The sequence below is a fragment of the Hemicordylus capensis genome, chromosome 5 (assembly GCF_027244095.1).
Source record: "Hemicordylus capensis ecotype Gifberg chromosome 5, rHemCap1.1.pri, whole genome shotgun sequence".
Taxonomy (NCBI): domain Eukaryota; kingdom Metazoa; phylum Chordata; class Lepidosauria; order Squamata; family Cordylidae; genus Hemicordylus; species Hemicordylus capensis.
The window spans coordinates 248189000-248214305 of record NC_069661.1 but is presented as its reverse complement, the minus strand read 5'-3'; the positions used below and the strand labels follow the sequence as shown (position 1 = coordinate 248214305).

Sequence of the window (25306 nt, the reverse complement as noted above, 5' to 3'; positions counted from 1 at the left end):
ATCACAGTCAATCACAATCACAATTACTAATAGGGATGTGCGAATCAATTCAGATACAAATCGATTTGTACTCGAATCTGGCTGATTTGGGTGATTCGGAGCAGGGGCGTAGCTAGGGGAGAGGAGGCCCGTGTTCATCCCTCTCTTTGGCGACCCCCACAGTGAGGGAGATAATGAAGATAATAGGGAGGGGTGGAGATGGAGGGCCCTCAGGAGCTGGGGGCCCATGCTCTTTGAACCCTTTCGCTCAATCATAGCTACGCCCCTGATTCGGAGACAAAACGAATCACCCCTGTGGTCCATTGGCTAGATTCGGGTACAAATTGAATCGCGGCTGATTCGATTCGAATCAATTTGGGTTTCGGATCTGTCCTATTAATTTCCCCAGATTCCCGGCTTTCATTTAAAAAAAAACTAAGCTCTAGCCCTTATAGAAGTGGAGTTATAGAGCAAAATGTGTGGTCACTATTTTTCAAGTGTTCGGATTCTTTGGTGTATAATAACTTTCACTCAATGAATCCTTATGAGGATTCATTACACACCTTCATTTTTTCTATTCATTTTGACTGTCTTTTAGACAGTGCCAATTGTCAACTGCCATGTGCCAACTACACCCCACTCCCACCCGCAAGGCAGTGAGGTACTACTCAGTTTAAGTTAAGTGCCTAATGGGTAGAGGCTACCACCCAAATTGCAGAGGAATTGGGGGTGATTCGGATGGGTCAGATTTGGATCCAAATCGAATCAGGGTTGTTTCGATTTGGTTACAAATCGAAACACAGAAAATCCGAATTGCACACCCCTAATTACTAATTGACTAAGGGAAGTTGTCCCGTAGGGTACTCGAGGGGCCAGATATTACATTTCTAAAAATATGTAGTTAACTGCATTCACTTCAACCTATTCCTCTTTCAGCTGTTGTGCAACCACAGCTGATTTGACAACATGACACATTTCATATATTGTACAATAATACACATGCTTACTTGGAAGTAAGTCCCACTGTGTTCAGTGAGGCTTACTCACTCACTACATACAGACCAACAAAGTGCTGATCCTGTGTGTGGTATGATAGAGGCAATTTTCATAGACCTCCTCTCTCCTCTGAAACTGGCGGTGTCTCCCAAAAATTTGTCCCTGAAGGTCTCACAGCCCTCAAGGACATATTTTCAGGAATCACAGAGGGCTTCAGAAGGGAAAGGAGATTGACAAAAATTGCCCATCCTCTGTAGCATTTGTGCAGCATTAGCTGCAGCAGTGCTTTGTTAGTCTGAACATCAACCAGTGAGTTTAGGACTGCAGCCTTTAGAGCTGACTTTAGAAGTGTTATCGCAGTGAGATAAGCCAATAAATGAACTGGCATTGAATTTCTTCCTGCCTCCTCATAAATATCACAGAACCCCAGATAACTGAGCAAAGAGATACCTTTTAAAGTGGCAATTCTCATATTTAGCAGGGGGAGCAGTGATATAGTAAGATGCTGAAAGGCATCATCTCATACTGCACAGGAGCTGGCAATGGCAAACTCCTCCTGTATTCTACCAAAGACAACCACAGGGCTCTGTGGGTGCCAGGAGTCCACACTGACTCGACGGCACACTTTGCGTAGTAGTAGTAGTAGTAGTAGTCGTAGAAATATGGTGACATACATTTTCTGCTGCGCTAGTTCCACAAACACAGAGCTCCACAAACACAGACAGGGATTTTGCAATAATGTCCCTTGAAATGTTGCAAAGGTCTTAAATCTAAGGGCCAAAAAGGCCTTACAAGAAACGGAAGGTGACACACTGTGGGAATAACTCTTGTGTTCAGCTCTTCAAAAACATTTTCAAGTCAGTTTATAAAAACGCAAAAGGTCAATTAAATCATAATGCATAATACAATCAAAACAATAATAAAATCAGCAGTTAAAACACTTAAAGAGCCATTTAAACGTGCCAGGCAAGCCTTCATCAATGGTGTGACTCAGCAGAAGGCAGCTTCATATGTTGATACGAGTCCTTGGTCAGAACTTAACATGTGCAAGTTGCCTTACATGGAACTAGACCATCATGTATCAGGAGATGCCAGGAACTAAACCAGTTGCAGGGTAACAGCAAGAGAGAGGGTATGCTCTCATCTCCTGCCCGTGGGCTTCCAGTGGCATCTGGTGGGCCACTGGGTGAAACAGTATGTTGGACTAGATGGGCCTTCTTGGGCCTGATCCAGCAGGGCTGTTCTTATGTACCTACCCTCTGTTTCCTGTCCTTCAATGAGTTAGCAATCCACACATGTACTTGTCCCTTTATTCCATGCCTGCTAAGTTTTCTCAGGAATCTTTGGTGAGGATCGGCCAGGGCTGGGGAGTTTGGGGGCTGCATGGCCCCCGGAAGCTCCAGCATGCCCTGCGCGAGTGTGCAGGGCATGCTGGAGAGACCCCCAAGCCGGGAGGCTGCTTTTCAGCCTCCCGGTCTGGGGTCTACTCATCAGTAGCCACAGCACGGAGCCATGCCACAGCTACTCATGATTTTGCAGAGCGCTAGCGCCGCAAACCCGGTTTAAGGGGTGGGCTACCTAAGTGGGCTAGCCGCTTTTAAGCCACCGGGCTTGCCTGCGAGCCCGGTGGTTTAGACAAGCAGCAAAAATTGAGCTATGCTCTCCTAGCCCGATTTTTGCTGCTCGTGGGAATAGCCTCCAGGTATTCTATGTCAACTGAGTCACCTTTATCCACACACCTGTTGACACTCTCAAAGAACTCCAAAAGGTTCTTGAGGCAAGATTTACCTGGGGCTTTCTAAAAGCTGGGGTGGTCTTGTCTTGGGGTCTTGTGCCAACAGTTCAGGACAGCTTCACACCCAGTGCTGAAAGGGTAGAGGCAGAGGGTGCTGCATATCCTAAAGAGTACGTTTGGAAATTCAGCCTAAAGCATATAGTGCTTTACTGTCCTTTTTGAGCGCAATACCATTCTGATGGGAACATTGCTATTTGCAAGTGAAGCCCTCTTCAAGACATAGTTGGGAAGCTGGAGGGGTGAGGGAAAACCCATTCTCAGCTTTTTCTAGCACGACAGCCCCGTGTATTGAAAAATCACTTACCTAGAGAGATAACATAAGTGTATTGCTTTATGATGTAGAACTACAATAACTGCTTTTTTTTTTTTAATAAGACCTGATATCTCAGTGACACACTTCTGGTTGGGTGGCATCTAATCTGAAGCTGGTTTTATATCATCTTTAATCTCTTTTTGGAGGACCTAGGGAAAGCAGAGAACTACTTTGTTATTTCATAGCCCATGGTAAGGCAGGCAGGATGTAAAATGCTTGGATTACTTCCCCCTCACTCGGAGCGAAGTGCAAGGAAAGCCAGGACTGACCCCCTTTCCGCTCCCCCCTGTTAGTTTCCTTATTCATCGCACACCTTTCCACGAGTCTTCTGACCCTTCTTTTCTCTTCTCCGCCTGCTTCACACTCTTAAATATTTTATCGGCAGAGCACTTGGAATATGTACTGTCATGGTTGCAATCTCTAGAGGTCACCCGTGGGTTTAATAATAAGATGTGAACCAGTGACTGTGTAAAAATCTACTTTGGGTTCTCAATGGCGCATGTTTTATTGAATCCAATGTTAAAGGCAGTTAACTTATCAATTGGTGATTGCAAAGGTTAAAGGACCTTGTAGCACAAATCCTCTTATGTAAAGAAATGGAGGGGCAATTTAGAAGTGATGCCAGCTGTGCGTAGCACAGGTGAAAAACCCTGACTTGGGAATGAGAGCTTTGGAGCCAGCAGCACGCCCTTATGCCATTCACCATTGGGGATTTGGACTCAGCCACACCCTAGTTCTGGCAAAAGCCATGCTGGTGCCCATGTGCAGCTCATATTTACATTTACATTTTACATTTATATCCCGCTCTTCCTCCAAGGAGCCCAGAGCAGTGTACTACATCCTTAAGTTTCTCCTCACAACAACCCTGTGAAGTAGGTTAGGCTGAGAGAGAAGTGACTGGCCCAGAGTCACCCAGCTAGTTTCATGGCTGACCAGGCTTTCTCTGTGGCTGCCCCAGGGCTTTGTCATATGCTCCCTGTTGAAATAAGAGCATCTCCTTCTCTGTTTGTTTTCAGGAAGACTCTCAAGACTTTCCTGTTCTCTCAAGCTTTTAATTAGAATTTTGATAATTTGTTTTATATTATTTTTATTGTGTTTTATGTATTTTAACCTGTGATTTTAATGTTGGCATCTGTACACTGCATAGAGATTTGCATATCAGGAGGTATAAAAATATGATCAATGCATGAATGAATATGTGGGGGGGCAGCCCTTGACATGTGGTGCTGGCTCTGTGTCGTTCCTCCTTGGATAAGGACTTCTTGGTAGTGCCACAAGCAGCCAGATTCACAGTGGTGCATGACACTGCTGTACTGGTGAACTTAGCAGCCCTGGGTGGGAGACCACCTCAGAACGCTCTCTAAGCTACTTTGAGCTTAAGAATAAATGTAGAATAAATGTAATACATAATAATACATACATTTAAATCAGCCCTCACAAAGATGGGCCTGTAGCACAGTGGGAGAGCATCTACTTTGCATACAAAAGGTCCCAGTTCAATCCCCGGCATCTCCAGATAAAGCAAAGAAAGACTCTTGCCTGAAACCTTGGAGAACCGCTGCCAGTCAGTGTAGACAATACCAGATGGATCCAATGGTCTGACTCGGTATGGCAGCTTCCTATGTCCCTATAACTTTAGTCAAGGTAATGGTGGGAAACTTAGGGTGTATCTTCACTGCCATCTGAAGCTGGTTCCCTCTAAAAAAAGGACATTGTAGAACTGGAAAAGGTGCAGAAGAGGGCAACCAAGATGATCAGGGGCCTAGAGCACCTTTCTTATGAGGTAAGGCTACAACACCTGGGGCTATTTAGTTTAGACAAAAGACGACCGTGGGGAGGCATGATAGAGGTCTATAAAATCATGCATGGTGTGGAGAATGTGGATAGAGAGATGTTTTTCTCCCGCTCACATATCACTAGAACCCGGGGTCATCCCATGAAATGGATTGCCAGGAAATTTAGGACCAGCAAACGGAAGTATTTTTTCACACAATGCACCATCAACTTGTGGAATTCTCTGCTACGAGATGTGGTGACAGCCAACAACCTGGATGGCTTGAAGAGGGGTTTGGATAACTTCATGGAGGAGAGGTCTATCAATGGCTAGTAGTTGGAGGGCTAAAGGCTACCTCCATCCTCAAAGGCAGGATGCCTCTGAGTTGCAGGGGAGTAAAAGCAGGAGAGAGGGCATGCCCTCAACTCCTGCCTGTGGCTTCCAGCAGCATCTGATGGGCCACTGTGCGAAACAGGATGCTGGACTAGATGGGTCTTGGGCCTGATCCAGCAGGGCTGTTCTTATGTGCTTATTTCATTCTTTAAGAAAGAGCTAATGAGCTCTAACATGTTTTTTTTTAGAAAAGAGCCATTGTGTTCTAGTGATTAGAGTGCCAGATTAGGATGAGGGAGAGCTAGTTTCTGATCCCCACAGAGCTATGAAGCTCACTAGTGATCTGGGCCAACTGCTATTTCTCAGCCTTGCCCGACCAGACAGGGTTGATGTGAAGATAAAAGGAGGTGGCAAGGCATGTATTCCAATCTGTACACCTTGCAGAAAGAGTGGGATAAACATGAAATGAATACTTAAAATAATAATTATCAGCACCTCTCCAGCTTACAATTATTAAAATTCTTGGGGGCAAACCATGGCAATTGATGTGTGATAAAACGGATGCGCTGTTTTAGCAGAAATGTGTTAGTCTTGGATCTGTTGTCCAATAAAGCCCTAAATAAAATAGTCCCTATGAATGTTGCAACCAATCTCTTCCACTCATTAATTTGGAATTTCCATCAATACAAGTTAGGATGAAATCCTTTGACTGGATATTTTAATAGAAAGAGTGCATTCAGAATACAGTAAGGTTCGTGGGGAATTCAAGCAGCTTCCAATCCAGGAAATCTTGCCCCACCTGGGAATAAATTAATAAAAGCAGATGCAAACAGTAACTATGGGGCAGACATTCAGTGTGTTCATTGGAACTGAACAAGGGCAGGTGCATGTCAGATGGAAACGATTTGCATCTGGCAAAGGCAGCCAACTACAAAGCAACAAGTGATGTCTATATAGTGTTTACAGAGCTAAACACAGTTCATCGTATCTAAGCATTATTTAACATCTTGGGGATCAGATTTCTCTTGCAGGGGCCATGTAAGAGACTAGTACAGCAACCCACTCTGCAGAAGTGGCCATTTGATATCCTGCTTAGAGGCTGCCATTTATATGATACCCCTGTGTTTTAAAAGAATTTATCCACGAAATGCTTGCCTGATCTATCTATTTATCTATCTATCTATCTATCTATCTATCTATCTATCTATCTATCTATCTGTCACCTGATATATAAATCTAGGTGGTGTACACAATCCAAATTACAATATAAAAACAAAAACAAACATAACGCTCACGGGCGCACCAAGGTAACTTGGGTGCCCGGACCGCCCAGCCGCGAGAAGCGCCCCCCCTGCACGCGCAAAGCCCCCTGAAACCTCCTTGGGGGGGGCCGCCCCGCCAAAGCTCCGTGGGTTTTTTTGTTTAAAAACTCTTAACACAGTGGAGGGGTGGCTGTGCGGAGAGGAGTGGAGCAGACCTTCTCCCCCCTCCCCCGGTGGTGGGTGTGAACAGGAATGACGCTGAGCCCATCCATTCGGGCAGCGTCTTGAAGCAACTGTGAAGCGTGCCTCCGCAGTTGAGATCGTCACAAGCCTGTGACGCCACGGGCTTGTTACGAACAGATGGGCTCAGTGTCGTTCCTGCTCACACCCCACTGCTCAGCTGCCAGATGCCCCCCCCGGACCCAGCCCTTTGAAGGCTCCCCCAGACCTTGGAGGACTGGACCAGGTCCCCAAGGTCCGGGGGTTAATGCCCCTCTGATAACACTTTCACAGAATAAAAACAGTTAAAAACAATTCACAGAGTGAAACAATTAAAATACTTTCACAGAATTAAAAAAATTAAACCATTTAAAATTAATTTTAATTAAAAGCCTGATAAAACGGGTATATCTTAAGGGTCTTTTAAAAAGCAGAGATGGAGAAGCTCTTAATTTGACAGAGGTTGCATTCCAAAGCCCTGGGGCAGCCACAGAGAAGGCCCAGCCTCTGGTTGCTTCCAGTTGAGCCAGTGGCAACTGTAACCAGACCTCCCCAGATGATCTTAATAGGCAGCAGGTTTCATGACATAGAGGCACTCTCTTAAATAGCCTGGACCTAAGCCATTCAGGACTTTTTAGGTAATGACTAGCACTTTGTATTTCACTCGGAAACATATCGTCAGCCAGTGCAATTCTTTCAAAATCAGTGTTATATTGTCCCTTAGTGTTGTCCCAGAGACCAACCTGGCTGCTGTATTCTGTACCAGTTGTAGTTTCCAAGCTATGTACAAAGGTGGCCTGTTGTAAATCTGTTGGCACAGCTGACCTGACAGGATTTACGATCCCTTTGAATGACTCTCAAGATAAAGTATTATAAACAAAAGAAAGTCCCTTGAAACTAAACTAGGTACCCCCCTCTACAATAACTGAGTAATAACTGAAATAAAGGAGCAAGGAAGAACAGAACAAGGACAGGCTGAAACAGGGAAGTTTGAGTAAGTACAAATATGAGGATACTGTCTGTGAAGAGGCAAAGTTGCTGACAGTGCTGACTTAGAAACCGTGTTGGCTTGATATAGGGCTCGAGATAACTGGCAGCCAATCAGGCTTTTCTGACTCGGCACTTCTATTGCCTCTCCTGTGAGATCTTGCACTTGCGTGTCTCCCACTGAGCCTTTCACTTGAGACGTCTTCTTAACACAGGTGAAATTCCAGCTTCCTCCTGATCAGTCTCCTCAGCCCTCGTGTCTGCCAGCTGTTCCAACTCAGCTCCAGAGTCTGTTCTCCCAGCCAAATCCTGCTGCTGTGCCTCTAAGCCTGTACTCCCAACCGAGTCCTCCCGTCCCTCCTCTGACTCAGAAGTCTGAGCCATGACATTGCCCCACATTGAGTGTATTATAGTAGTCAAGCCTGGAGGTCACCAGCATATTTACTACCATTTTAAGGTCATTTACCTCCAGAAATGGGTGTAGCTGACGTATCGGCCAAAGCTGGTAAAAGGCGCTCCTGGCCACTGCCTCATCCTGAGAAACCAGAAAGAGCTTTGGATCCAGGAGCACTCCCAAGCTATGTACCTGATCTTCCAGGGAGGGGGGCGGTGTAATCCCATCAAGAACAGGCTGATCTAAACCATCTCTCATGTCCCGGCCCTCCCCCAGTCAGTACCTCCGTCTTATTTGGATTCAACTTCAGTTTATTATCCCTCATCCAACCCAATACCACCTCCATGCAGGCATTTAGGGAAGTTATGCCATTTCCTGATGAAGCTGATAGGGAGAAAAAAGATTTGGGTGCACCAAATCTCCTGATGATCTCATGCAGCAGTTTCATGTAGATATAAAAGAGCAATGGAGACAGTATGGAGCCTTGTGGAAATCCATACAGTAACTTTTGCTTTTCAGAGCAACAATCTCCAAGTGACACCATCTGGAATCTACCCTAGAGGTAGGAACAGAGCCACTGTGGAACAGTGCCACCTAATCCCACCTCCCTCATTCCTAAGGACTATCCTCTCTCATATGAATATGCAAGTCAGTTTGCTGATGCTTCTTGCTTAGTATTGTCTGCACTGACTGGCAGCAGCTCTCCAAGGTTCCAGCAGGGGTCCAACCCTTCCAGGAAATACCAAGGACTGAACATGGGACTTTCTGTATGCAAAGCAGGTGTTTGACCATTGAACTCTAGCCCAGTTCCTTAATGGAGCATTTAAGCCCCATTAAAGGCTTTCCTCTGGTGAAGCAAGGTGAGTGGTCACTTGGGCCTTTTCAGTGGTGGCCCCATTGGCTTCCCCAGACTAGTTCATCAGGCACCAATATAAACAACACCTTAGCTATCAGGATAAGAGGTTTTTGTTCTCCAAGGCTTTTAACTGAGTGATTTGCAGTTTTACTGCTTTTACTTGATTTTGCTATTTTAATTGTTATTGCCATATGTTTTTGCTATAGTTAGATGTATTTGTTCAGAAGGTCACTTACTTTCTTCCAAAATGGGACTATTTTAGGACTTCTTCAAAACATGTGAACCAAAGTAGCCAGTGGCTTATTGGGTGGCTAGAACATATGAACAATGTGTGAGTTAGAGAGAGGCTGAAGCTCAGTAGTTGAGTATGTGCTTTAACATGCATTCTTCCTTGACGGGGTGTGAGTAGGTGATCATGAGTTCCCCTGGATAGATGCTGAGCTCTGTGTTGGCAGTGGTATAGCTATCATTGGACTTGGAGGGACAAATGCCCCTGAGCTGCTGGAGTCTGGGGGCTGCCTACGGCCTCCCTTGGCCCCCACCAGGGTACCTTCTCCCCCCGGATGATACAGCTGGTGAACAAAGCACTCGCTGCCTAGGAAAGGGATGGGCAATGCATGCTCTGATGCCAGCCACCATGCCCCCTGTGTCAACATCAGAAGCCTGGCTGGCCCTGAAGCACACACACATCACCATTGCCTGTCCATCTCCCAGTTGGCGACCAGTTCTTCCACTGCTTGGGTGATTCCTTTCTCTCCCTTTCTTGGAGTGAGGGAGAGAAAAGAAGCACCCAGCCAGCGGAAGAACCACTCACCAACTAGGAGATGGGCAGGCAGTGACGGCACATGCATGCCCCAGTGCCAGCCATGCTCCCTGTGACAGCATGCTTCTGATGCCAGCGCAGAAGGACGTAGTGGCTGGTATCAGAGTGCGCATGCACTGCCCATGCCTCTCCCAGAGGCGGGGGGGGCTGCATAGTGGCAAGGGGAGCACTGCCAGCCTTCCTATGCCCCTGTGTGTAGGTCTACTCAACCTGCATTCCTAACATGCCAATTTGCTTGTGCAAACACGCCTTGTAATGGTCTTCATTATGTGATAATAGTGAGAAAGAATATTAAAATCTGCTCAGATGAGTCCTGTGGGCATGATAATCTGGGCTTTTAAAAGCTTGCAAGCTATAAAACAGTCTATTAATGTTACCTTTTAGTTGAGAAGTCAATGGCATTTGGAATTTATGCCTTTTGGATTGCCAGCCTGTTAACTCACGGACTGATCTAAAAAGAGGAGGCTTCCAATGGTCCAGATCTCTGACCCATCTGGTTAAATAGTATTTGAGTTAGGATGCTAAGACTCTTTAGGATCTTGAGCCGGCTTCTTTTCCTAAAATCCTGTGATCCTGTATTTGGGGGATGGCGCAGTTTTGAGTAAGGGCTGTCTGACATGCCATGATATGTTCTGCCACTAAGCGACAACCTTCCCCTGCGAAGTATCGATCAGGCCTCCTGCATGACTCCAGTGGAGTCACCATATTCCAATGGCAACAATATCCAGAGAAAATGAAAAATAAACCACATTTGTCTTGTGTCACTCCAACCCGCTTTACTTTCTTTTTTCTTATTGCTGTCTGTCACTTCCAGATGCATCATCCCATTCAGATGAAACCGGCAGATAGTGAAAAGTCCAATGGTAAGTGATCGACCTGTTTCATACTTGAACGTCACCATATCAGAACTTTTGAAAGAAAAGTAAAAATGCAGGTTATCCTTTTTTTGCCTTGTGGCGCTCTTGAAGGCGCTTTCCATGCAGCTGCAGCAAGTTATGGACCTACTTCAGGGGTCAAAATGAATTTGATAGACTGAATTTTGCTAACAATCAATTGTGAGGAAAGAGATGTCCTGATTCAAATGTTTTAGCAAAACTATTTTAACATAAGGACATATGAAAATCCATGCTGGATCAGACCCAAGGCCTATCTTATCCAGCATGCTGTTTCCCACAGTGGCCCACCAGGGGTGTTTTCACACAACAGGCGTTACCACATGTTTGCTGCAAGGCTATAGTGCAAATTCGAAGTTGCCCCCCAAAACCGACAGAAAAAGTGGATTTGTGAGCTGCCTAGCCCAGTGCCGGCTTCCAAGCCTGGCCAGCAACGCGTCTCTCTGCCTTTTAAAGCAGTTTTGCACGAGAACACAGTTGCACAGCTACATAAAACTGTGTGCTCACACATGTGCGGCACTGCTTACGTTGGAAAGATTGCAAGTTACGCTGTGCAAGTATAGGGAGGAGAACTGGTCTCGTGGTAGCAAGCATGAATTGTCTCCTTGGCTAAGCAAGGTCTGCCTTGGTTTGTATTTGGATGTGAGAAAGATATTCCCCTTAGGGGATGGGGCTATAGTTCATTGGTAGAGCATCTGCATGCTTGCATGCAGAAGGTGCCAGGTTCACTACCTCACAGCACCTCCAGCAGGGCTGAGAGAGACTCCTGCCTGAGACCCCTGCTCAGTAGACAGTACTGACCTGGATGGACCAGTATAAGGCAACTTCCTATGTTCTACATGTGCAGCAGTGTTGGACCATTGGGTACACCTTGCACGTCATGTGGGCCACTGAGCGGTGGCTGCTGTTTCACAGGCATCTTTTCCAGAGATGCTCAGCATTGAACCTGGGCCTTTTGACGTGCAAAGGATGTGCTCCAGCACTGAACTATGGCCAGCGCAGGGATCTCAAACTGTAGCCCTCCAGCTGTTGTTTGACTACAACTCCCAAAATCCCCAGATGATGGGAGTTGTAGGCCAAAATCTGCAGGAGGGCCACAGGGTTTATAGAGAGATCAGGCAGAGCTCAAATTACCACCCAAATGACTAGAGGACCACACTAAGCTGTTGTGTCCTGCCTAAGTCGGAGCTGCAAGGCTGGGCTTGCTTCTTTGGCCTGAGCAAGAAAGGGACGATCTCTGCTGCTGCTCCCTTCTCTGGACGCTCCTTTCCTTACCACTCCGGCAGACTGCAGCCAGAACTAGTACTAAAGCCTTTGCTCTTTCCGGACACAGTTTTATTGATTTAGAGGCCTTTCTGTGACATGCAAAGCATGCAGCAATCTTCAGTGTGTCTGAGCTGTGCCAAGCAGGCCTCTGCAAGAAGAAGCACGGCCGACGTGGCATGTTTGGTTTTTAATCTGGGCCTGTTTGGCCCCTTGATTCCTATAATTTGCTAAGCGGCATGTCAGAGAAATCTCCTAACTCCTTAGATTGCGGGAACTTTGCTTTTCCCACATGGCAGAAATAATCATAGCTGCTTCCTTCCAGCAGGCATTCTTGCTCCTCATTAATTAGTAATCAGGGCAGAAGCCATGCACTTGGAGATTTGAATACCTGCAAATGGAAATGATGGCTGGGCCCTAAATCTCTCTGCAGGGTTTGAGGACTGGGGAGGGGGGACTTTTTCTTTCTTTTCTTTTCTTTTTTTCTTTTTCTTTTTGGTTAATTATAGTGCAGCATCCCATTTTCTCATTTCTCCAAGGGATTCAGTCAAGTTCAGAAGACAATGGAAACTTTATGCTCTCCTTTATAAGGAGTGCTTGAATGAAACAGCAGAATTTGGCTCGTGCTTATTTTCTAACCAATGCAAAGCTGGTGTGCTTGTAATGCCAGTCGATTGACCAATAGATATTGTCAGTGACTGCCATGTTGTATTCAAATATTGACAAATAATCCATACAGTTATTTCAGATCTGAGCCCAGGTGGGGAGAAGATTATCTTAGAGCAGGGGGGCTCAACTTCGGCCCTCCAGTTTTTGTTGGACTGCAACTCCCATCATCCCCAACCACTAAAGCTAATGGTCAGAAATGATTACACAAGAACACACAAGACACAAGAACAGCCCTGCTAGATCAGACCCAAGGCCTATCCAGTCCAGCATCCTGTGTCCCACCAGATGCCTCTTAGAAGCCCACAGGCAAGAGGTGAGGGCATGCCCTCTCTCCTGCTGTTGCTCCCCTGCAACTGATATTTAGAGGCATCATGGCTCTGAGGCTGGAGGTGTCCTATAACCACCAGACTAGTAGCCATTGATAGACCTGCTCTCCATGAATTTGCCCAAGCCCCCTTTAAAGCCTTCCAAGTAATGGCCATCACCACATCCTGTGGCAGAGACTTCCATATATTATGCGCTGTGTGAAAAAGTACTTCCTTTTGTCGGTCCTAAATTTCCTGGGCATCAATTTCGAGGGATGACCCCTGGTTCTAGAGAGGGAGAAAGATTTCTCTCTGTCCACTCTCTCTATTCCATGTATAATTCTATACACCTCTATCATGTCTCATAAGGAAAGTGCTCCAGCCCCCTGATTATCTTGGTCCCCTCTTCTGCACCTTTCCCAGTTCTACAATGTCCTTCTTATGATATGGTGACCAGAACTGTATGCAGTACTCCAAATGTGGACGCACCATAGATTAGTATAAGGGCATTATACTATTAGCATTTTTATTCAATCCCCTTCCTAATGATCCCTAGCATGGAATTGGCCTTTTTCCACAGCTGCCGCGCACTGTCAACACTTTCAATGAGCTGTCCACCACAACCCCAAGATCTCTCTCCTGGGCAGTCACTGACAGCCCAGACCCAATCAGCGTATATGTGAAATAGGGGTTTTTTGTCCCAGTATGCATCATTTTACACTTGCTTACATTTAACCATACTTGCTTACATTGAACCACATTTGCCATTTTGTCGCCCACTCCCCCAGATTGTAGAAATCTTTTTGGAGCACCTCACAATTTCTTATGGATTTCATTGTCCTAAATAATTTAGTGTCATCTGCAAATTTGGCCACTTCGCCACTTACCTCAACTTCTAGATAATTTATGAATAAGTTAAACAACACTGGCCCCAATACAGATCCCTGGGGGATCCCACTTCTTACTTCCCTCCATTGTGAAAACTGTCCATTGATTCCTACCCTCTGTTTCCTGTCCTTCAACCAATCACCAATCCACAATTGAACCTGTCCCATTATCCCATTGGCTACTAAGTTTACTCAAGAGCCATTGGTGAGGAACTTTGTCAAAAGCTTTTTGCAAGTCCAAGTATACTATGTCAACCGGATCACCTTGATCCACATGCCTGTAGACACTCTCAAAGAGGTTAGTGAGGCAAGATTAGTGAGGCAAGACTTGCCCTTACAGAAGCCATGGTGGTTCTCCTTCAGCAAGGCCTGTTCTTCTATATGTTTAATATTTTTGTCTTTAAGTATGCTTTCCATCAATTTACCAGGAATTGAAGTTAAGCTGACCGGCCTGTAATTTCCTGGATCCTCCCTGGATCCCTTTTTGAAAATTTGTGTTACATTAGCTGCTTTCCAGTCCTCTGGTACAGAACCTGACTGTAGGGACAAGTTACATATTTTTGCTAGAAGAGCAGCAATTTCACATATGAATTCCTTGAGAACTCTTGAGTGGATGCCATCTGGCCCTGGCAATTTCTTAATTTTTAGTTTTAGTTTTTCAAGGATTAAAAAATCCTCTCTCATGAGAGAGAAGAGCTGGTCTTGTGGTAGCAAGCATGACTTGTCCCTTTAGCTAAGCAGGGTCTGACCTGGTTGCATTTGAATGGGAGACTTGATTTGTGAGCACTGTAAGATATTCCCCTCAGGGGATGGAGCTGCCACTCTGGGAAGAGCAGAAGGTTCCAAGCTTCCTCCCTGGCTTCTCCAAGATAGGGCTGAGAGAGATTCCTGCCTGCAACCTTGGAGAAGCTGCTGCCAGTCTGTGAAGACAATACTGAGCTAGATAGACCAATGGTCTGACTCAGTATATGGCAGCTTCCTATGTTCCTATGTACCTCAAATTGGCCCAGTTCTTCAGCCTCCAAGCCTAGAGACTCACTTCCGGAGAGAGTATATGGTCAGTATCCTCCGCCGTGAAGACAGATGCAAAGAACTCATTCATCTTCTCTACAATCTCCTTATCCTCCTTAATAATCCCTTTCACACCCTCATCATCTAAGGGGCCAACAGAGTTGTAGTAACTGGAAGACTGAGGCTGTACACCCCTGCCTTAGAGGGTGCAATTTTCAGGGGACTATCCCTCCCTCCCACTTGCCAATTTCCTCAGCAAGGACTCTGTTCCCCTGCCCCATTTGTATTATCTCGGGGTGCAGCTAGACACAGATATCAGCAGATTTGTGATTGCATTTCCCACATTTTGACAGATTTCAATAGCAACCATTGTGGAAGAAAAGTGATTTGGATCAGGACGAAAGTGAGGGGGAACAATACCCCTTTCCCCACCTCATTTTCCAATTAACCCCTTCCCCAAAGCTGCCATTTACCCCTAGTAGGACACTTTTCTGTTTTCCCCTTAGGAACAAATAGCTTCAGGGGATGGTTTCCATTGGAAATGTTAGCCCCCTGCCTCCCAGGTTCACAGTACCAATCCACATTTTATTTTTTATTTTTTTAAAAACAGGGGTGATCCAGTCACAGATATCCTGCAGTCAGTCTGGCCGTGCCCCATTGGCCTAACTAGTAGCCAGCAGGCCTGTGTGTTCAGTTCCCCTGGTGCACCGCCCCCCCCTTTTGATTGTGCAAACATCCAATTGTCCCCACACACTGTGGTGCACATACGGCCTTCCCCCACAGTCACTCACTGCATGCTGCCTGACATTGCTGCTGTTTCCCACTCCAGCCAGAAGAAGGAAGAGAAGGGGCAGGAAGAGGAAGGGATGGGAAACAGGGGTGGAAGCAGAGAGGCAACTGGGCAGAAGTGGAGGGAGGCAGCATGCTGGAGGCAGGAGATAAGCGCGAAAGGCTGCAGGAGGAACAGAGGCGGCTGGTGGGCCATCCGGGAGGGGGAAGGGGGAGACAGAGGCTGATGGGTCCCTAGGGGCAGATGGGCCTGTGTTCTGCCCCTGCTGCATCCTCAGTGAGTAAAGTGTTGGAATCATTTGCGAGTTTTTTAGATTGCTTGTAGATAGTCTCACTTTTGTTCATATTTTATTGGCTGGATTCTTTTTAAAAACTGCTGTAATGCTATTTCTCATTCTCTGAGCTGCCTTCCACCTGAGGTGGGATACAAGTTTTAAAAATTTAAAATGTTTACAATACTTGTGTTTGCAGTTTCAAATGAATCTTTCTATATTTGTTTCATCTTATGCCTCACTTCATTAAACAATTAGACATACTTTGGAATCTGCTTGTCAATGTGGGCCTTGCTTTCAGCCTTTTGTACTCTTAAGGGAAGGGCTGGCAGCTTTAATAGAAGTTAAACGTTCTTTTAAAATTTATTCAGATGAAAGAGATGGAAAGGGAGAAATGTTAAATCCTGCTTTGTAAGACTGCAAAAAACCCTTGCGCACAATCTGTCCATGTCACACCTGGATCTAAAGCTGTCTGAATTAATTAGCAACTTTTTTCCCTATGTGTTAGTGCTAACATATGGCATTTAATTTCTACTTCCAACTCAGCACTTGGTTCAACTTCCCATTTCAAATTCTCTTTTTTCAAGCTTTCTGCAAAGTCAGAAAATGTCTAGAAGGCTCTGCCTATTTTTCTTTTGTTCCAGAGGAGAGTTTTCTGATCTGGTTGTATAGAAAATAACTTTTGGGCTCTAGAAGGTACTGTAAAGTTTAAATTGAGATTAATGTGGATGGCATTGGAAGAGACCAGGCATCACAACTTTTGGTGAAATGCATTGAACTTGTACTTAGCAACTAAATGAGTTGGTCAGAAAGATTTTCAAATGGTCAGGGCTCTTGCCGAGAAGCAGGCCACATTTCCACTCTCATCATTTTGTAACTTTACAAAAATGTTATTGGTTTGTATTCACATTCATACACCACAGTGGCTGACATGCAGACTAAATTACTGAATATTACTCCTCAGGGGTTATTTTAAAGAAATACTTAATATCCAAAGGACTACTCGGGAGTAATTTAGTCTATATCTCAGCCAATGACCTCCAGTCATTCCAAGGACTGAGACAGAAAACCTCTTGGACTTAAGCTACATGTTATATGGACTTCTATTCTTATTTCCTCTCTGTTTTGTTTTGTTTTGTTTTGTTTTAACTCAAAGAGGCTTGGGGCATGCTGCCTCTGAGCAGTAGAAAGTCAGTTAAGGAGAGGCTGTTCAACCCTTTCTTTCTGGTCATTTCCCAGCTCAACATTATAGGAACATAAGAAGCTGCCTTATAGCAAGTCAGGCCATTGGTCCCTCTAGCTCAGAATTGTCTACACTGACTGCAAGCAGGTCTCCAAGGTTTTAGACAGGAGTTTTCCCCAGCCCTACTTGGAGACGTCAGAGATTGCAGCTGACACCTTCCTGTGCAAAGCAGATGCTCTACCACTGTGCCATAGTCCCATCCCCAAAGATGGCATACATGGGTCTCCCATCCATGGTCAGATAGCACTGACCACACTAAAACCTGCTTAGCTCCAGCAAGGTGTCTGTCAAATGTGCCATTAGACCATGCTTGGGACTCACTGAGGCGAGTCTCACGATCAGTGAGACCCGCCGGAGGGGGTTCTGTGGGGAGAGCGGGCTTAGCCCACTCTCCCAGGAGACGATCATGGCTGCATCCCTGAGTGGCCGGATCGGCCGCCCACACAACTGTTGGCTCTGCCACGGAGCTGGCGAGTGCTGCGGGGATCAGGGGGGGTGCAGTCTCTGGAACAATAGCACAAAACAAGTTAAAACATATACAAAAATTTAAAACAATTTAACAATTTAAAAACCAACCACAGATTAAAACTTAAAAATTTAGAAAGCTGAAAAAGCTTGGGTGAAGAGGTGGGTTTTCAAATGCTTTTTAAACATTGTCAGAGATGGGGAGGATCATATTTCAGTAGGAAGCGCATTCAGCAGTCCCAGGGCAGCAACCGAGAACGTCCAGCCTCGTGTGGCCACCAGCCAAGCTGGCGGCAACTGGAGACGTACCTCTCCAGACGACCTCAGTGGGCGATGGGGCTCATAATAAAGAAGACTTTCTCTTAAATAGCCAGGGCTTAAGCCATTTAGGGCTTTAAAGGTTATAACTAGCATTTGGTATTTTGCCCAGAAACCTATTGGCAGCCGGTGTAGCTCTATCAGCAAAGGAGTGATGTGGTCTCTCCGAAATGATCCAGAGACCAACCTGCCTACCACATTCTGTACCAACTGGAGTTTCCAGACTATGTACAAAGGCAGCCCCACATAGAGCACATTGCAGAAGTCAAGTCTGGAGGTTACCAACATGTGTACCACTGTTCTGAGGTCATTCATCTCAAGAAACGGGTGCAGCTGGCATATCAGCCAAAGCACTGGCCACCACCTCAACCTGAGATACCAGGGAGAGGTGTGGGTCCAGAAGTACTCCCAGACTGCGAACCTGTTCCTTTTGGGGAAGTGTGACCCCATCTAGAACAGGCAGATCAAAATCGTCTCTGGAGTTCTGACCCCGCACAATAAGTACCTCCGTCTTATCTGGATTCAGCTTCAGTTTATTCTTCCTCATCCAGCCCATTACTGCTTCCAGGCAGGCATTTAGGGAGGTTATGCCATCTCCTTATGTGAACCACAGTGTAGTTAAAAAACTTGGTTGACAAAAGAAGTCTTTAGAGACTTGTTAGAAGTCACCAAAGATGGGGTGGCTCTTAAATCAGCAGGGAGTGTATTCCAGAGTCTTGGGGCAGCAAGAAAAAAGGTATATCCTTGTGTAGCCACCATATGAGCCATTGGCAACTGCAAACAAACCTCTCCAGATTATCTCAATGGGCAATGGGCCTCATAGCAAGGAAGACATTCTTTTAAATACCCAGAGCCTGAGCTGTTTAGGACTTAATAGATTATAAACAGCACCTTGTTTTTTGCCCGGAAACGTATTGGTAGCCATTGTAGCTCTTTTAGTATAGGAGTAATATTGTCTCTCCAAGATGACCCAGAGACCAACCTGGCTGCTGCATTCAGTACCAACTGCAGTTTCCAGACTATGTACAAAGGCAGCCCCATTGTGCAACTTGCGCATTGCAGTAGTCAAGTCTGGAGGTTACCAGCAGGTGTACCACTATTCTGAGGTAGTTGATCTCAGGAAATGGACGCAGCTGGAGTATCAACCAAAGCTGATAGAAAGTACCTCTGGCCACCGCTTCAACCTGAGATACTAGGGAGATGTTTAGATCCAGAAGCACCCCCAGACTGTGTACCTGTTCCTTCTGGGGAAGTGTGACCCCATCCAGAACCGGCATATCAAAATAATCACCCATGTTATGACTCCACATAATAAGTACCTTTCTCTTCTCTGGATTCAGTCTCAGTTTATTATGCCTCATCCTGCCCATTACCACCTCCAGGCAGGCATTTAGGTAGAGTTTGCCTTCTCTTGATGATGTTGACATGGAGAAATAGATTTGGGTGTCATCAGCATAATTATAACACCCTGCACCAAATCTGCTGATGATCTCTCCCAGCAGCTTCATGTAGATGTTAAAAAGCATTGGGGAGAATGTGGAGCCCGGGGGGACACCATACAAAAGTTCAGATTTTGAAGAGCAACAGTCTCCCCTATCTCGAATCTGCCGAAGAGGTAGGAGCAGAGACACTGCAAAGCAGTGCCTCTCACCCCCAATCTCCCACCCCCCAACCTCCTTAGACCCTCCAGAGGGATATTATGGTCGCTAATATTGGAAGCCGCTGAGAGATCCAAAAGGACCAACAGAGTCACACTCCTTCTTTCAATTCCTAATTGGAGATCATCCATTAGGCCAACCAAGGAAGTCTCCATCCCATAGCCTGCCCAAAAGCCAGTTTGAAATGGGTCTAGATAATCAATTTCCTTCAAGACTGGCTGGAGATAGGAGGCCAGCACCCTCTCAGTCAGCTTGCCCAGCCACAGAAGCCTGGAGACAGGGTTGCTTCACTCTGAGGGATCCAATTCAGGCTTCTTCAGAAGAGGTCTAATAATTGCCTCCTTAAGGCAAGGAGGAATCCTGCTCTCCCTCAGAGAAGCATTTATAATATCTACCAGTCCGTCTACAACAGCTCCCCTGCCAAATAGTATAAGCCATGTCAGACAAGAGTCAGGAGAACAGGTGGTAGATTGCACCTGTAGGCTAAAAATGGAGAAAAGAATCATGGATCTCTGCTTAACGTCTAGTTTGACCTCAGACATGGTAAAAAAGTAGCAAGTGAGGCTATAAAGAAGCCTTCTCAGGGCCCTTTCTCGCAATCATGAGAAAAGGCTCCAAGGGGTGAGTGCAGGGAGCCTTTAAAAGCGGATGGCACATCCAGACGATCCTCCACCATTGCCGGCAGCAGGGAGGTTTGGGGACTGGGAGGCCCTCAGAACTCCCATAATGCACTGTGCGAGCGTGTGGTGCATTATGGGGATCCCCCGGCACCTGCAGGGAGCCCGGCAGTCTCCCAGGCTGGCTGCAAGCAGCTGAGACTGGCAGATGATCGAAAAGACAAGGTTAAGGGAGCGCTTCGAAGGCCGGCCCCGGAGGCGGGTTCACTGCCATGCCGCCACCAGGAGCTGCAGGGCTCCTGATGGTTCTCATGTGCTGGCAAAACTGGGCTGGGCTTCCATCGCCCGGTTTTGCCTGCCTGTGAGAATACCCCCGAAGTGATGGAGACCTATGTTCAACTCGCTCGCCTCTTTAAGACTTTGTAAAAACCAGCTGTATGGGCTGGGATTTGAATTGGAACTGTGGAGCTGAGTGAGAGTTTAGTACCAGGACCCTTTCCAAGACTCTGAAAGGCCTAGGGGCAGGAAGTTCATTCGAGTGTCCCCCATCCCCCCCCCACACACTTTCTTCTGTCTAGCTGACATGCCATGCAACATTATGCATATGGTGAATGCAACATTTGTGCAACTGCACAAGAGCAAAAACTGCACAAATGGAGTGACTGCCACTATATGAAACAGGATGCTGGACTAGATAGGCCCTCAGCCTGATCCAGCAGGGCTGTTCTTACGTTCTTAGTTATGCAATAGTACAGCCATTGTATATAATGGCTGCATTTTCATGCAGTTCAGTTTGCACAATCCCATTGTACAACCAGCACAGTTGTGCAACTGCACAAATATTGCATTTCACCACATGTGCAACATTGCACCATATGTCAGCCACTGTATCCTGCATCGATGTAATAACCCCAAATATTGAAATAACTCTTGGTCCTGGGGTTATATGTTAACTGATTAGTTTTGCTGTATGGAATGAAAAGGATTGATCTGATCTTTTCAAATTCTGAATCATACTTTGGATGGGAGCCCTCCGTGTGTGTGACCTGAGGCTAATTAAAAGGCCCGTTTGTTACCCTTTTCCCTGTGCCATTTTCCTAATGAAAACACACACACACACACACCCCAAGTTGCTATTCCACTGCTGGAAGATACAGACCATCTCCTTATGTTCCCCATATCCTTTCCCCCGTGGGACAAAAGCACTTAGGGCAGGGCTGCACAAATTCAGCTCTCCAGCTGTTTTAGGACAACAACTCACATAATCTCTAGCTAGAGTAGCCAGTAGTCAGGAATTATGGTAGTCCAACATGTACAGGAGGGCTGAAGTTGTGGGGCTCTGCCCTAGGGAAATGCATTGGCAAAACAGCACCAGAGGGGAAGGTTACGCCCGCTATTCCCAGCTCTGAGTTCTGATCCACATTGGGTACCCACTCCCCCTTGTGATTTTTTTAAATGAAAAATTTAAGGCTCTCCATTGTTGTATCTAGTTTGGCTATAACACATGTAGCTAGAATCAAGTACAGTGGTCCCTCTACTTACGAAATTAATCCGTTCCGAATGCACATTTGTAAGTCGAAAAATTCGTAAGTCGAAAAGCGGTTTCCCATAGGAATGCATTGGGAACGGATTAATGCGTTCCGGAGCCTAGAAAAAAGACCCAGACCCCCAGTAAGGCTTGCAAACTGCACAGGAACATTTCTTTTCAAGAATAAACAGGCAGTAAACAGGCAGGCAAGTCAAGGAAACCGCATGTAAAATTCGTAAGTCGAGGAAACCCCATCTAAAAATTTGTAAGTCGAGGAAACCCCATCTAAAAATTTGTAAGTCGAAAAAACCGCATCTAAAACCGGATCTAAAACTGCCGTTTGTAACTCAAAAAATACTTATGTCGAGTAGTTTGTAAGTCGAGGGACCACTGTACATGCAGGACGTTTCTCATGGGGAAAGTGTAACCTTGAGAGCAGAGAAGGTTAATGGAGGAAGTTCAGAATCAGGCTCCTTCCAAGTGAGGCAAGGGTGTCATGCACTTCTAGAAGGCTGAAAGAGATACTAAGCATTCCCGCAGCTTGGGAGGGGTGCAGCGTGTACTTAATAGATGCATGTCATGTGCTTGCATGGAGGAAGCATGATCCTGAGCCTTGGGGGTGTCACACAAAACCGGGCTTAGCTGTGGTGAGGCACCTTTTAATGTGGTGATTCTCTTTATTTAGCAGGGGGAGAGTAACTGGCCCTATCCACCCCCAGCACAGTATCCCTCCAGCATCTGTTGCTGGTGTCTATCTAATGTTTCTTTTTAGCTTGTGAGCCCTTTGGGGACAGGGATCCATCTTACTTACTTACTTACTTATTTATTATTTCTCTTTGTAAACCACTTTGGAAATGTTTGTTGAAAAGCGGTACATAAATATTTGGTGGTGGTGGTGGTGGTGGTGGTGGTGGTGGTGGTGGTGGTGGTTCCACATTACGGCCTATTGTGAGAAGAGATTGGTTGCTACAGTTTCCCTTAACTGGAAACTGATGTTCTTCATGTCATTTCCTTTAAGCCCAAAGGCTATTAAATGAAACTTCTGTGTTCAAAGGCAGTATGCCCCTGGGGGGTGGGGGCAATTGTGGGAGAGAACTGTTGCCTCCACTCCATCCTTGCTTGTGGACTTCCCAGAGACATCTAGTTCAGGGATTCTCAGCATTAGGTTCCCAAATGTTATTGGACTTCAGCTCCCATAATCTCCAGCCCCAGTGGTTGGGGATTATGGGAGCTGAAGTCCAAGAACATCTGGGAACCCAAACATTGAGAATCCCTGATCTAGTTGACCACTGTGGGGAAATAGGAAGCTGCCATACCATGGCCATGGTCCATAGATGGTCTATCTAGCTCACTACACTGACTGGCAGTGACTCTCCAAAGTTTCAGACAGGAGTCTTTCCCACCCCTACTTGAAGATACTGCCAGGGAGTGAACCAGGGACCTTCTGCATGCAAGCAGATGCTCTACCACTGAGCTATGGTCCATTCCCTACAGAAAATATCTTACAGTGGACAGTGCTCAGGTGTAATAACCCATCCAAATGCAAACCAGGGCCGACTCTGCTTAGCAAAGCAGACCATTCATGCTCACTACTGCAAGACCAGCTCTTGGCTGGATCTAATCTAGGAGGCTAGATTAGATGGACCTTCTGCCTACTTCAGCAAGGGTTTTCTTAAGATTGCTTGATCTATCCGGAGCATTTGCAATGCAAGGAGCAGGTCTACAGTTCTGTATTGTTTTTTTACTCTAAGTGAAGCTTTCTCGATGGCAGCGTTTTGTGAAAGATATACAGTATACATGAGCTGGATGTTTAATTTACTATAAATTCCGCCTCCAGCTGAAAATCTGTGAAATCGTTTTAGTTAATTTGCCATATTTATCAGTTTACCAGTGAAAGTCGAGCAGGCCGGTGGGAAGTCTGTCATCTGCAGCAGTTTGGAAAATTAAAACCAAACCTTTCCTCTTTTTTTCCCCCGGGGAGGGAAGAGGAGCGGGAAGTTAAATCAATGGCTATTTAGCAGTTCACTGCTTCCCTTTGTAAATGGGACTTAAAATATATAGGGACAAAAGGAAGTATCTCTCTGGTTTTATGGAGAAATCTGTCCTCTCCCACACACAACTTTAATACTGCTTCTCTTAATGCGTGTCCCTTTTGGACAAACTGTCCAACAGTAAGCGTCACATCAGTCATGTGACATCCAGCTCCAAATCCAGCCCTCTTCTCCACTAAAGGCATAATCCAGTCTCCCATGGATTATGGGAGTCTCCCATTTCAGTTTCCCCATAGAAATGAGGGGTAGCTGAGCACTAGCATTACTGTGAGAGTTGTGCAGAAGAACCTCTTGATGAATTGGACCTCATACTCAGTCTCACAGTAAAACATGAACTGAACCTTAAACTGGCATTCAGCTAACGTATCTTTTAAACGTATTTATTATTATTAAGTTCATGTCCGTATTTTTCTAGGAAAGAACTTATTTTCTCTGTGCCAGTTAGTATAAAATTGTAGCATAGGTTTGCTAACCATGCATGAACATTTTTGGGGAAATTACTTCAGACAATGTTTGCAGTTCACTACCATGACTATCTTGTGCATCCGCACACAGACACACACTTCTACTGTTGCGAAGCTATGCTTAATGCCATGTAAGACCAACATAGTGGCATATACTGATTTTCTTCAGAACCTGCTTCAGTGTATGATTTTATTCAGCAAATGCTTGCTAATAGTCCAGAGTATGCTGAAGGAGAGGAGGGAAGTTTTTCTCTCCTTTCCTCCCCGCCCTCATCCCCCAGTGGAAAGGAAACAAAAGAACTCCTTCATTATTAAAATACTTTGCACAATAATAGAAATAAATAACTGAATGGCAGATTCTCTGAAGTAGTGCTTTCCCTGTGCTTCCCTACAAACTGTGCTTGCATGCTCATTAAGAGCGAATTAAATTTACTGCCATTTCCAGAGCCAAGAAAGGAGCAGGGAACCTGCTGTATAAGAAGTGCTTAAGACTTTTAGGTCAATAGACAAGAACAGTGACCTGGCATTCTTTTAAGTCTTTAAGTTCCAACATGCATAAGTCCAGTCTTGAAAGTCTCTTATCTGACATCTGTCCTCTCTGTCACTTGATTCCACTTTCTCCCTGAGTTCCACATTTTGCTAAACAAAAAGCCTAGATCAGTGGTTTTCGTGCTTTCTACCTTCAGGAAACTCTTTCCACATTGACTTGTTAATGCATGAGCCAGCTGGGCGGGCAAATGCTTTCTGTTATTTTTGACAAGATCTACACCTCTGGAGATGAAAAATAGCATTTCAGTACTTTCACCTTTCAGTGTGCTGGCATGCTTTTTTATTGGCCTGACCATCAGGCCTAAAGCGGCCAAATTTCCAATGGTGTTTTCAAAGCTTTTAAACATTTTTAAAACACACACACACACACACACACACACACACCCCTATATAATTTTATTGATATTGTCAGAGCAGTGGAAATGACAGTTGGCAGGAATGTCTTCCAAAGATTACTTCATGGAGAGTAATCCATGGAGTACAACAGTTTGTTCACTGTGACCCTAACCAGTGTTCCCTCTGACAGGGATTCCCAGATGTTGTTGACTATAATCCACAGAATCCCCAGCTGCAATAGTTTTTACTTGGGGATT

General features: G+C 45.6%; 1 protein-coding gene across 28 annotated transcripts in view; it reads left to right on the top strand.

Annotated features, from left to right (window-relative positions):
* CELF2 (CUGBP Elav-like family member 2) overlaps positions 1-25306 on the top strand; it is a 914911-nt gene that overhangs the window by 783026 nt on the left and 106579 nt on the right. For all 28 annotated transcript variants that reach the window (XM_053253977.1, XM_053253957.1, XM_053253956.1 and 25 more), the window contains one exon: positions 10546-10594. In XM_053253977.1, coding sequence (XP_053109952.1) covers positions 10546-10594 — 49 coding nt within the window. The remainder of the gene's footprint in view (positions 1-10545; positions 10595-25306) is intronic.